Source organism: Dacryopinax primogenitus (assembly GCF_000292625.1).
Source record: "Dacryopinax primogenitus strain DJM-731 SS1 chromosome Unknown DACRYscaffold_14, whole genome shotgun sequence".
Taxonomy (NCBI): domain Eukaryota; kingdom Fungi; phylum Basidiomycota; class Dacrymycetes; order Dacrymycetales; family Dacrymycetaceae; genus Dacryopinax; species Dacryopinax primogenitus.
The window spans coordinates 190,195-202,283 of record NW_024467211.1 but is presented as its reverse complement, the minus strand read 5'-3'; the positions used below and the strand labels follow the sequence as shown (position 1 = coordinate 202,283).

The 12,089-nt window shown below is 54.8% G+C and overlaps 3 protein-coding genes across 3 annotated transcripts; 1 reads left to right on the top strand and 2 right to left on the bottom strand.

Annotated features, from left to right (window-relative positions):
- Positions 1 to 2,274: 2,274 nt before the first annotated feature.
- Positions 2,275 to 5,731, top strand: DACRYDRAFT_117488 (uncharacterized protein; the record flags this gene model as incomplete). The annotated part of the gene is made up of 11 exons (XM_040770394.1): positions 2,275 to 2,521; positions 2,569 to 3,184; positions 3,230 to 3,249; positions 3,300 to 3,564; positions 3,612 to 3,881; positions 3,936 to 4,201; positions 4,255 to 4,357; positions 4,405 to 4,435; positions 4,497 to 4,883; positions 5,183 to 5,424; positions 5,474 to 5,731. The coding sequence occupies 11 exons, from the start codon at positions 2,275 to 2,277 to the stop codon at positions 5,529 to 5,531; spliced, it is 2,505 nt and encodes an 834-aa protein (XP_040626747.1). The 3' UTR covers positions 5,532 to 5,731.
- Positions 5,732 to 6,136: 405 nt separating this feature from the next.
- Positions 6,137 to 8,659, bottom strand: DACRYDRAFT_23415 (uncharacterized protein). The gene is made up of 11 exons (XM_040773229.1): positions 8,411 to 8,659; positions 8,168 to 8,305; positions 8,048 to 8,112; positions 7,955 to 8,004; positions 7,885 to 7,901; positions 7,396 to 7,835; positions 7,228 to 7,347; positions 7,041 to 7,177; positions 6,862 to 6,993; positions 6,518 to 6,812; positions 6,137 to 6,469 (listed from the first exon to the last, which is right to left on the bottom strand). Exons 1-11 carry the CDS (start codon positions 8,547 to 8,549, stop codon positions 6,203 to 6,205), a joined length of 1,800 nt encoding a protein of 599 aa, XP_040626746.1. The 5' UTR covers positions 8,550 to 8,659; the 3' UTR covers positions 6,137 to 6,202.
- Positions 8,660 to 9,147: 488 nt separating this feature from the next.
- DACRYDRAFT_81427 (phosphoglycerate mutase-like protein) lies at positions 9,148 to 10,850 on the bottom strand (the record flags this gene model as incomplete). Its single annotated transcript, XM_040776510.1, has 4 exons — positions 9,148 to 9,688; positions 9,738 to 9,928; positions 9,980 to 10,599; positions 10,663 to 10,850. 4 exons carry the CDS (start codon positions 10,848 to 10,850, stop codon positions 9,221 to 9,223), a joined length of 1,467 nt encoding a protein of 488 aa, XP_040626745.1. The 3' UTR covers positions 9,148 to 9,220.
- Between the last annotated feature and the right edge of the window lie 1,239 nt (positions 10,851 to 12,089).

The window sequence follows — 12,089 nt, the reverse complement described above, 5'->3', positions numbered from 1 at the left end:
CCCGACGCAGATCATCTCCGATAGCCCCCCGTCCAGCAAATGCAGCAATGATAGCCTCTGAGCGCGGTACCTCGATCATTGCGGAGGGCGCATTACCCAAACTCGCGGATTTGGTATGGTTGCCTCTTTTCCCTTCACAGAGGGGCATATGAGATGCAGGGGTTGAGGTGGCTTTTGGGAATATGTTGGCGAGAGACGTGATCTCTGAAAGCGGCTCGCGTCCTCGTCTGCTCATCGCAGAAGGGTATTGTTTGGTGGCCTGCGCCACGTTCGTTGGAGGCAGCGACATATGACCAAGTACTTCGAGTGAATCAAGCGAGGAAAGGGGGGAAGGTCTACGGGTTCGTGTCACCGGCGTTGGTTGCACGTTTTCCTTATTCTCCCGAGTATGCGCGACCTGACTGGATGCCTAAGGAAGAAGATGAGCCATGCGCCGAGCAGCACAGGCTCTTTTTCTCACTGACGCGCACACTCGCTGCACCCGGGTGGTCTCCTTCGCCGCATCAGGCTTGGGGCACATCCGACTGGGAGGAACACATGCGCGGCGAGAAGGTTTGCATTTGAGAGGACGTGACAGGGCGCGAGCAGCATCGTAGGCATATTCGGCAGGGAAGAGCGGGTCGGGGCAGAGGAACCCAGGGCAGGTCTTGAGGAAGAGTGATTCATCGGAGAGGCAAGGGAAGCGTCGCTCCCATGAAGGGCTCGGAGGGAGTATGTCAAGCGGGAGGGGATCTCGGTGCAGTGGGGCAGACAGTGCGTTGGGTGGATGACCCTGCAGGCGGGCGATCTTAGCGCTGCGCGAGGAGGCTGAAGTTTGAGCGTCAGAAGAAGTAAACATGGTGGTAGTAAGAATAGAAGTGGAAGAGCAATTTGTCCACAAAAAAAGAGAAAGCATGCATATATATACCTTTTACAGCCTAGGAGCGAGGCACCCCGACACCATAGTCCGAAACTGTGGTTTCATGCTCGGATGCAAGACCGGTGAGTTGGATGCATTATTGGACATCATCAATCCTGCTGATAGGGGGAGAACACATGCATATATGTACCCTAGACATCCAACTCCGAAACCCGGTCTCAACTTTGCATGCGAGACGCGTGAGCCTACGCTAGTGAATATGCAGATATATATGCACCCAGGAGTGAGTCATCCCGATACAAAACTCCGAAACTGGGTTTCAAGTTCCCATGCAAGACCCGTGACTTGGATGCATTGTTGTACATGATCTATCCTGCCGATAGGGAAGCACCGAGGAGTGAGTCACCCCTGGGCTGACACACAACTCCGAAACTGGGGTCTCAACTTCGCTTGCGAGACCTCATTCATAATTTCCATGAATTGCTTTCACCAGCAAATAGAAAAAGCGTTTCGGCATATGTCGATCTCGGATGTTCATAAACTGCTGCCAATTTGTTCTCGCTTGCTGTCGGACTCCTGGAATCAACAAGTCACTCCTCCCATGTATCCCAGTATCCCGGGGGATTCGTCCGTCCGTCTCCGGGCCGATACGGAGTGATCCTCGCAGCCAACACTTCCAAAACCGAAGCTCCCTCATGGTCTCCGGATCCTGTGATAACGCAGCGGGAGATGCGTTCGGCCCGACGCCAGCGGTGGCGAGGGCGTCGTTTAGTGTTGACTGGTCGGCTTTTGGGGAGGTGAGGTTTTTGGACCGGTGGCTGCCTGATGCTGTCGTGGGGACCTTGGGGGGTTGCGAGGGGTGTGAGGAGTAGTGTGCAAGAGAAGGCTAGGCGTAGAGGCCCATCGCGCTCTTCTCCTTTGGTGTTGGCCGCCCGACCCTCCGGAATCTTCTTCGTCTTTCATCTGAGGGGAGAAAGGGGTTACCAAATTTGTGGCCACACATCGGCGGTAGAAAAACACAGCGAGGATGAGGAGTGCCAGGCCTGTGACTCTGCCTATCACCTTGCCAGCGGGGACAGGCTCTACGGAGGAATTCATGACTATCACTTTTATGTCAAGAGCGTTATACCCAAAGATCCCCTCTCAACTGGAAGACCAGTACATGGTAGGAACGTATGGTGGGACCGAGTTCTTCGTACCAGTTGATCTTCGTACCAGTTGAAATTTGCACGCAAGAAGCACTGATGGGTTGGCCGGAGCCGCAATGCGGAGCAATTTCAACGCGTCTAACGCGTGTGGTGCTTCCGCCTCGCGTCTGGCTTCCCTTCTCCTTGATCTTCACCTCACTCTGCTCTTCACCCGTCCACCACCTCTTGCTCTTATACTCTAGAGAGGTATATACCTGCAAGGAACGGATGGCGACGCCGTCACCTCTTGCGAGAAGGCCCTCTGCTCCTCAACCTCAAGGACGACGTCCGCTGGCAGTGAGCACTACTCGTCGACCCTCGGGCGGTCCTGCAGCTGTAAATGCCAATGCCGGAGCAGCAGCAGCAGGGGGAGTAGCGGTCATGTCCCCCATATCTCTACCTTCCCCGCCTGTACAGCGGCCTTCCCCTCCCCAGAACGGGCGGGGCACCCCCCGTGTCCAGGCACTCAAGAACGGTACACCTCCTACTCCATGCACTGCTACCAATACTCACAGTTCCTAGCCCCGCCAGTAAGGTCACCGCATACACCTTTCCGTCCCCCTCCCCAACAACGGCATTCCCTCCCCGCCCCAGCGATCCAGGTTCTCCCATCTCCCTCTCCTCCCCCACCAAGCGAAAGCACACACACACCTCACCGGCATGCCTCCCAAACACCCTCCCCATCCCTGCGCCCCGTTATTCCACCCTCTTCACTCTCCTCTTCTCCTGCTTCTTTTTGGGCCACCACGGAAGATTTGGCTTCGGACGACGACCTGATCACGGAGGTTGACGAGCATGCGCCGGACGAGGAATTTATCAGGTCCCTACAGGGCGTAGGGGCACTGCATACCAAGCAACTACGATCTCTCAAACGACTGCTAGAACAAAGTCAGACAGGTGCAGCAAGTCAGCTCCACGCCCTCCAAGCCGAGTCGCGCAACCTCCGGCTTGAGATGGCTAGGGAAAGAGTTGACAGGGAGAGAGCGGAGAGGGCACTAGAGAGGGAAAGAGTGAGGCGTCCGCCTGAGGCGACGCTGGATATGACACAGGTTGTGAGAGGGAGCTTGGAGGGCAGTATAAGGGATTCCGAGGTTAGAGGTGCTTTGAGGACTCTGAGACCTGCGGAGAGGATGCGATTGTAAGTTTCTATTCTGCGTTCTGAGTGCGTGCTAATGTCTTCCAGGATACATATCATTCTTGACTGTAAGCTTTCCCTTCACTCGTCCTACTCTGCTAACTGTATGCTCGCGCAGCCTGCCTCCCAGGAGATATAAGCAGCATGATCCGACTTCTAGACAAATATCTCAAATCAACATTTGACGTGCTCGGGAACCTCCCCGAAGAACTAGCAATTCAAACCCTGGCTTACTTGTCCGTGCCTGAGCTTTTGGCTGTAGAACCGGTCTCCCACACATGGCAGGGGTTAGTACATCATCCGGCTTTGTGGAGGGGTCACTGTCTGCGGCTCTCAGCTACAGATCCTGTGCCTCTCCGTCCTCCTGCCAATCCCTCAGGCTGGTGCGTGCTCCCATAGTTCTTTTTTATTTGCTAACCGCGCATCCCAGGGAACCTCTCTACCGTGGCCTGCACCACCGCGAGTCGAACTGGTCCCTCGGGCTCGCACAATCCCTGCGCCTCCTTCCCGGTCATACGGGATACGTCACCACCCTCCACCTTCGGGGAACGCGCCTCTTCTCGGGAAGCTATGACGAGACTGTCCGGGTTTGGGACTTGACGAGCGGGGAAGTCGTCAAGGAGCTGAAGGTGAAGGCGGTGAGCTGCTTGGAGAGCTTAGCGGAGGAGGAAGTGTTTGCCGTTGGGTTCCACGACGTTGGGTACGTCTGCCTGTACCTCACCAGTCAAGTGCACAGTCTAACAGCACATGATAGCCGCGTCCAGATATTCTCTTCCCTCACCTGGTCCCCCCTTCAAACTCTCCAAGGCCACCTCTACGGCATTCGTGCCCTCTCCCTCAACAGCACATACCTCGTCTCTGCCGGCGCGGACAAAGCGCTCGTTTGCTGGGACTGGCGTGCAGGGACGAAGATAGTGAGGTTCGGACAGCAGACGAATCTGAATATTGGAGTGCAGTTGTTGGGCGAGGATCGGGTGGTGGGGGTGACGGTTGATGGAGTTGTTAGGACGTTTTCGATCCGTGAGCTCACTTTTGTAACAACCACTTCGCTTGAGCTGATGGGAGTTGTATAGCGAGGAGGGAGATGTTGTCCCAGTTTAGGCTGAGTGATCTGGGTTTGAACCTGCTTGCTGATGGCAGGCTGGGCGGAGTGGGCCAAGGGCAAAATACGTTGCAGTTCGTCTTTTCTTGGTCTTTCTCCGGCGAGTGCTAATAGAATTTAGGTGGTTCGCAGCCAAAGGAAGGAACATGACAGTACGTCTTCTTCCCTACCCAGCTACCCTAGCGCATCCTGCGGTTGCTAACCCGTTTCCAGTGCGCAACGAAATCCCTTATCCTACGACTTGAATGGCCCGAAGAAGGTTCAGATTCCTCCCGCACAACCGGCCTCCCCTCTCCACTCGCTTCTCGTCACCCTACTCAGCGAAAAGTTTCCGCTCCCCTTCCTTCCCCCGGCTTCCCCCCCGGAGTAGCCACACCCCAGCGCACAGACACCCTCCGCCGCTCCTCCCTCGGCCGTGTGTCTGTCGCTTCGGCCGCATCGACCCCGAGGAGCGTGACGTTCGACGTCCCTCTAGGGAAGCTGCCAAGGATTGTGAGCATTACGGACACTCCGGATATCTCGGTAGGAGCGGTGGATCCTATCAAGGGACGGGTGGTGACCAGCACGAGGTTCTCGACGCGGACGGGGGCGGATAGGAGGGTAAGTCATTTTCTGGATATCTTTCTTTTATTCTTTATTTCGGCCTTTAGTTGCCGCGCTAGGCTGGGTTGGGCCCCATTCCTCTTTTGCGTAACCAATTTTGCCATTCTTGGGTGGGGTTGCGGGCTTCAAGGGCGGCCGGAGCTCACTTGCCATCGCTTGCCAGAGTTGGATTGAGTTGGTGCTATGGCCCGAATTGAGTCTTATTTCGCTTGAGGATCTGCTCGGCCGCTTCTTTCCCAAGCGACTTAGTTTCGGCTTCCGTGTGCAAGGTTAGGAGCTGACATCACCTACCGTAGATATTCGTCTCAACCTGTCGGGCCACACAGTCTGGCCAAAGCCCTCATCGGCCCCCCTTAGATGGGGAACAAAATTCCGAAAGCGGCAGCTCACAACCTGCTCAAGCTGGAAACGATATCCTCCCCATTACGGGAATATGGCAAGCCTCATCCGAGGAACTCGCTATGCCTGAAAAGAACCCGATGAGCATCGCGCTTGATCATGAGGAGATGGTGGTGGGATGTGCCGATGGCACTATCTAGTGAGATCCTTCCTTCTTTTCTTTGAAAACGTCGGTTGACAAATGATAGTGTACTTGGATTTGTGGGAGACACATTTAGAGTTGGAGAGCCGGATCAGGAGGGATGAGGAATGAAGGAAGTCGGTTAGAGTGGAGCATTTTCTTGAGTTCATTGACCCAATTTTGGCCTGCCTTGCACATGCATTCATTTATTCCCATCATGTTTTACTACCCCTACCGCATTGCGATTCCTTACGACCTTTCATGTCGCTCGCGATTCCTTTTTTCATTTCATGACTTTTGCTTGGATATACGAACGACAGTTATGATGTTGAAGCCATGACAGAAGCGTTGTCATACGCGATATTGAACGTTGTCAAGATCGCGTCAACCATCAGGAAGGCTCATCTTCCAGATAAGAGTTGCTTCGTTGTGAATCTAAGTCATCCCCTCTTGGATTCTTCCCGGGTCTGTCTACACCCAGTTTTAACAATCCGTGCCTTTTCTTGTTTTGCCCTGTGACAAGTTTAGTTGATCGTGGTCGGTTGTTTCCACACTATTATACTTGTATAGACGAATCGAAGAAATCAAAGCCTTAACGCTGCTGTCACAGTAGGGAGCGGAATCCACACGCATTAATTGGTACAGCTGGACGAGTTCTCCTTTTGTTCGTCCAAGAAGTCAGGTCCGGGATACACACACATCTCCGGGCACACGGACCAGAAGCAGGGGTATCGCATATTTGATGGTATGAATCCTTACTATACAACTGCGCCAGACCCCCATGAAATTCTCGGCCTTAATTCCACTTCTCCCTCGCATACACCTCAAACACATCCTCACTCCCCCACTTCATGTACTTCTCCAGCCCCGCGACGGTGTAGTTCTGCCCTGGGAAGAGACGATTCAGCGCGTCCACTATGGGTTGTGCAACGAAACTGGGGAAGACGACGTCCATAAGCGTATCGTCTGAAATGGGGAGAGGAGGGGAACTGTGGAAATCGTCTGCTCTGTCGAGACCGCCGATTGAGAGGTGGGGAGTGTCGTCGGCGTAGCCTTCGCAGAGCTAGAGATCGTCAGTGTCAACGAAGAGGCAGTAAGGGAAGAACCCCACATCTTGCGTCACGTAGCCCAGGGTGAGGGGTTCGTCTTCCTTAGGCTCCTTCGGACCTCCCAGTACCGTCTGCGCCCCAGGAAGCGGGAACGGCACCTCCGAAGGCTGGGGGAGGGAAGGCATTGCCATCCTCATTGCATCACGCAGCCGTGCCTGGTCTTCTCGTTTCTTGTTTGCTTCATCCACCACGCGCCGGCCGACTGCCCAGGGTACGGTGACATAGAAGAACTGATTCTTGAACGGCATAACCGTGTACTGATCGTTTCTCGTAAACGGTCCCTGATAGATATCGTACCTAAATCGAGTCAGCAGGGTATGATGTACAACGAGGGGAAGACACTGACCGTATGCTGCCGCGGTTGAAGATCGCCAACAGGGGGATGTTGGATCGTTCAGGAGCACCAAGTCGCAAAACAGTGGGCAGGACGTCGTTCAAGAATAGCGTGAGAACCGAGTTCTTGTGCGGGAATTCCACCCTGGCTTGACTTAGCATATGCGTGAACGGGAGTGGTGCAGGACCTGCCTGTCTAGATACCAGTCCTGTGGCGCATACCCAAACACTTCATGCAAGTTCCACACATCCGCCAGCTGGGTGATATATTGCGTAAGTTCAATTCCCTCAAGGGTGTCAAAGTCCTCCTCATCCGTGCCGGTGTGATACTACAATAAGAACAATGAGCAACACGCTGAGCAAGAGGGTGAACACCGACCTGATAGGTGTTCCGGTTCGTATCTAGGTAGCGGCGCGTGTACCCTCCACCTTCAGTCAGGTTGGCGCTCAACCAGCCAACAGTCTCCATATACCTTCCTCCCTGGATGGCAATCGCGTGCTACACAGTGGTTAAGTCCAGTTCATCACATCCAGTTGCAGTGCTCACCTCATCCATGACCGTACAGTTCCGCTTATGCGAATGTCCCCCAAAAATGAATATTGCCGTCTCCGGATGTCTTTGCCGAATAGCATAGTACACTATCGGCCAATCGTTGACGTTCACCTCCGGGTCTTCTTCCATATGCACGGGCATATGGCCGGCTACCACGAACATGTCTGGCTCTTCTTCTACCGCTTGCGCGAACCATGGCTGTTCGACCAGCTCTTCGACGCTTTGGACTTGCGTACCGCGAGCGTTCATAGTGAAGTGGAACAAGACACCAAATGCGGTGACGCGTCGCCCTTGGGTAGTCAAGAACTTGCGATAAGGGGAACCGAAAGGGATCAAATTGGTCGTGTTAGGCAGAGTGAGGTGGACGTTGGAGGAGATATATTTTCCAGACCAGTGGGGTACGAAGCTCTTGTACGTGTCCAGGGCGCTCGCATCTGCGGGGGTCATTAGACAACAGCTTTATGGCGCAAAGGTGACTCAGACACTGATATAGCTCATGACTGGAGCACAGTCAATATTGTAAGACCTAACTATATGCGGGAAGAACACTCACTTTCCAGGAGTGAGCACATCATACGGCAAGCGCATAATAAACTTGTTAGACTGAAACAATCAGTACTTATCCTTCAGAGGGCAGCTTACATACCTCGTGCGCATTCGGCTGTCCGGGGGGAGCGCCGTCCGTCAGCCCAGTGCCATCATGCAAGTCCCCTACCCAGAATACACAATCAGCAAAAGATAAGCAGGATGCACTTAAGGTGCGCACCAGAATCGATCAAGAGGAGGTCGACGCCTTTCTCCGCAGCGAGGGATTTCATGTGCGTCGTGAAGGAGAGGAAGTCGCCAAAGTCGGCACTGTAGTTCGGTTCGGGAGGACCAGATTTAGTGTGTCCCATCAGCCATCCTGTATCATAGTCAGTATCGGAAGCGGGGGACAGCAATAGGATATGTGAGACATGTAGGTGAAGGAACGGAGAGTGGGTGTGGGTGATGGGGTGACAAGGCGTACCATGCGTATCAGTCGTGAACAGGAAGTTCACATCGCCCCAAACGAGTGGACGAGCAGGCCAAGCGCTGCTTTGTGTCGCTCCTGGCTGCGATGCCCGTACGACAATGAGGGAGGTAAGGAGCAGGAGGAGGTGCATCATGGTGTGAGAGGAATGAGAGTGATAGGAGGCGTGCGAGGGGTATTTGACTGAGTGGTGATAGGAGTGCTCGGCTGATACGATTGATCGGTTCGGAACAGATAACGTTGATGCTCCTTGTTAGTTCAGCAGAAATGGGTTGTTCAAGTTGACTTCGGTGGTTGAGGAAAGACGCTAGGCGAGCTTGCGTCTGCCTCACTCTGAACACCGATTACGCGGCCCTCTTGATTTCAAGCACTCCGCTACCTTCACCTCCAGAGACGTCAAATACAGACCAGTCTCGAAGGTAATTGGGAAGGCAGGTAGAGAGGGTACAGTGGAGCAGGTGCGACGCCCAACCTGACCAACAGAGTCGTCGTCGGGCAGCGAGTCAGCGAGCTCGTGGCCGGAACCCGGAACAGCCCCTGGCATGTGATTATACCTTTTGATGGATTAGACATTGATTCCCCCAGAAAAGCTTTGGTGAACGAACAGGCAAGTCACTCCTCTCTACCTTTACATCTCCTCCTCGCTGTCATAAAAGGACGATCTGTCTCAACTCTCAAGCTCGTTTCAGACAGATGCGTGACAGGAGCAATCACCAAAAAGCGAGACGTGAGTCATTATGTATGCCAAGATACTTTGGCCTTTCAACCCATCTTTCATCCCTCTATCCCTCTATCTCAAACACCCATCTAGCTTCCAAGCCCCACCAGATCCCCCACCCCGAGCAAAATCCTCTGTCCCCGACTCATACTCCCCTCCCAATCCTCATTCATAAAGAAGTCCACCACCGCACCCTGGGTCGCATTCGCCGCAGTATTGTTACACGTGCTCACGAATTCCCCCACAACGGCTTGGCGTGCCTGGACGTAGGCTGAGAACTCATCCAGAGGGCAGGACGATCCTGGCCCGGAGGTGCAGCCGGGGATGGGGATAGGGGCGCTGTTCGCTTGCACGCGGACGTATGTGCCTTTCCTGGAGGAAGCGGAGGGAGAGGAGCAGTTCAGGCGTTCTAAGGCGACGTATCCCCGGAAGGAGACGAGGTATGAAGAACGGAAGTCTCTGTCCGGGGAACGGGTGCTGTTAGACAAAGGGTAGACGCCCACGGTAGAGTTCCATAGTCCGAGAGCGGCGATCACCGGCGGGAGGTCGTTGTCGTGCTGCCACGGTAGGTTAGCAGGCCTGCAAGAGGGGAGAGGAGAGACGTACAGTAAAGCTCATGATTAGCGGCGAAGGGGTGAACGTCCCCGGCGCGAGTGTCTTACCGGGACCGGCGACCAGCAGGTCGGAGATGGACTTGACGAGCGGCCAGGCCGAGGTGCCTGCAAATGGGTTTCCGGGGCCGGAGCCGTAGTAGTAATTCAGGTCGTTGCCGTATTCGTAGTCGAGCCACTCCGAAGCTGCATATGTCAGTAAGTTAGGTGTGAAGATGGGGAAGAGGGGGGACTTACGGGTAAAGATATCGCAGAACCGGGTGTCGCCGTCCACTCCTGCTGAGAAACCGCATAGATCGCCCATGACGCTAACGTCGCTCCCCGTAAAGCTCAAATTGCCAGTGACGTACAAGCTATTCAGCCTCGCCGCGACGCGAGGCTGCCAGAGGGCGCTCCAAGCGCTCTTCATTGGGCCGCTTTTGTCCCCTTTGGAGTAGTTCGGGCAGCCGTTGGTGAATGTGAGGCTGTCTGCGCTTGTCCAGTTCACACTGTCGGGCATGGAGACGATGCTCCCCCTGTTGAGGGTAGCGTTGTTGACGTACGACCCCTGGGCGAGGTACCCACGCAGGAAGTTAGCGGCAGTAGCGAGCACACGTTCCTGCCCCGCGCTCCAGACAGTGAGGTTTCCCCCTCCGGGAGTGAACTTGTACTTGTTTCGCAGCAGCACGCCTAGCTGGAAGGACTCGAGTGCCCCGACTCCGGAGAGATAGAGCGGCATGTGCGCCGGGTCGTCTACCGGAGGGACCCAGGTCTTGAGAAATGCCAGAGGACCGGAGACGTTGTATGGCGTGGAAGAGTTTTGGAGATTGTTGTAGAGGCTTATCCAGCCGGTGTAGGACCCGGGTTCGGGGTATCGCCTGCCCCGCGTTAGTTTGGTAGGCGCGTTAGTTTGGTAGGAACGGGGGGAATGGGGGACTCACGCGCCATGCCGGACTATGTAGGCAGCTTGGTCGACGACGCACCCCTCTGGGATCTCCTTGGGGATGCCGGCTTGGGATGGAGCGTCGAAGTATGGTGCTGCAGGACCAGAATGGTGCAGGGGGTTGAATGCGCTCGCGAGCGCGGCAGCAGCGCAGAGCCAGACAGCAGAGAACAGAATGGTCTTCATCCTCTTAGGTTGACGTGCCTGAAGATTGAGATCATGCTAGCAGCTGCATTTAAGCATCCCGAGAGCACAGAAGAAGAGAGTTGCATGTCGGTTCTCGCCAGCGCACGTTCTTCGTCCTTCCCTCGTGCTCCATTCGGCGCCCGACCAAAAGTGCACCACCGGTAGTTAGCAGAGGATCGGCATCCGGCCGGGACTGAGCTCTGAACACTACTAGCCCCGACTAGTGCTCATATGGGGTATTTGTGGCTTCATCGAGCAATTGAGTTGTGAGTCGAACATCGGCCACAAGACATCCGGAGGAGGAAGCACGTGCGTCTTACCCTCGCGTGGGGCCCGGAGCCGAGAGACACAGATACTCCGAGGCGAGTTCCGGGCCGTTTAAATGGGCGCTAGGACTGACGATTATATGGGGTGTCGGGGTGTCCTTTTGGGGACAGCGTGCCAAGGTGATTGAAGACGAGGCTGGGAGGATGAGAGAGCGATGATGATGAGGAATGCATAATCACATGTCAGGGACGCCGTCCCTTGTCTCCTAGACACGCAAATGGCCTCCTGCTCAACTCCGTCGTGTCTGGCTGTCTCGAACTTGTAATATACCTAGTATCCCTCCATTCTGGTCTGTCGTGTGCGCCGTCTAAGAAAGCCAACATGCCAGGATGCCACGGGTGCTCATCCCGGGGAGCGTCCTGTAATCGGAGACACGCCTGATCGACAGTCTCTGTCTGACGAACAGCCTGGTTTCAAAACCACGCATTCCTGCACTACTAGCAAAGTCTCAACACCATACATTCCTACTATCACTCGAGTAAACAACGACGCGATCGATCGCGTTTGCCCCTGTCAACATTTGCCCAAATACCCCCCTCTATTTGTGGTTCCCCCCCATCTCTCCTTCCTACTACCATCTCCTCCTCTTCCCTCCCGCTTCCCTCCTTCTTCTCTCCCCTCTCCCCTCCCTCTTTCCTTGTATCCGCCTATCTTCTCTTCTCTTCTTGGTCTGACCAGTCGCGCAGTGGTTCACATGCCTGTTCATTCGCCTAGGGCGACATCTGACAGCGAGGTCACCTTGTTGCCAACCAATATACATGGTACGCACATAGTCGTTCTATTTTCCCTTTCCTCGCGCTCTTTCACTTCAACTTACTTTCTCACCATTATCATCAGCAACAATTACAACATCTCCTTTATCTCCTTCCCGTCACCTGGGTTCAGTCCCTCCGCTCACATCTCCCGCACCTC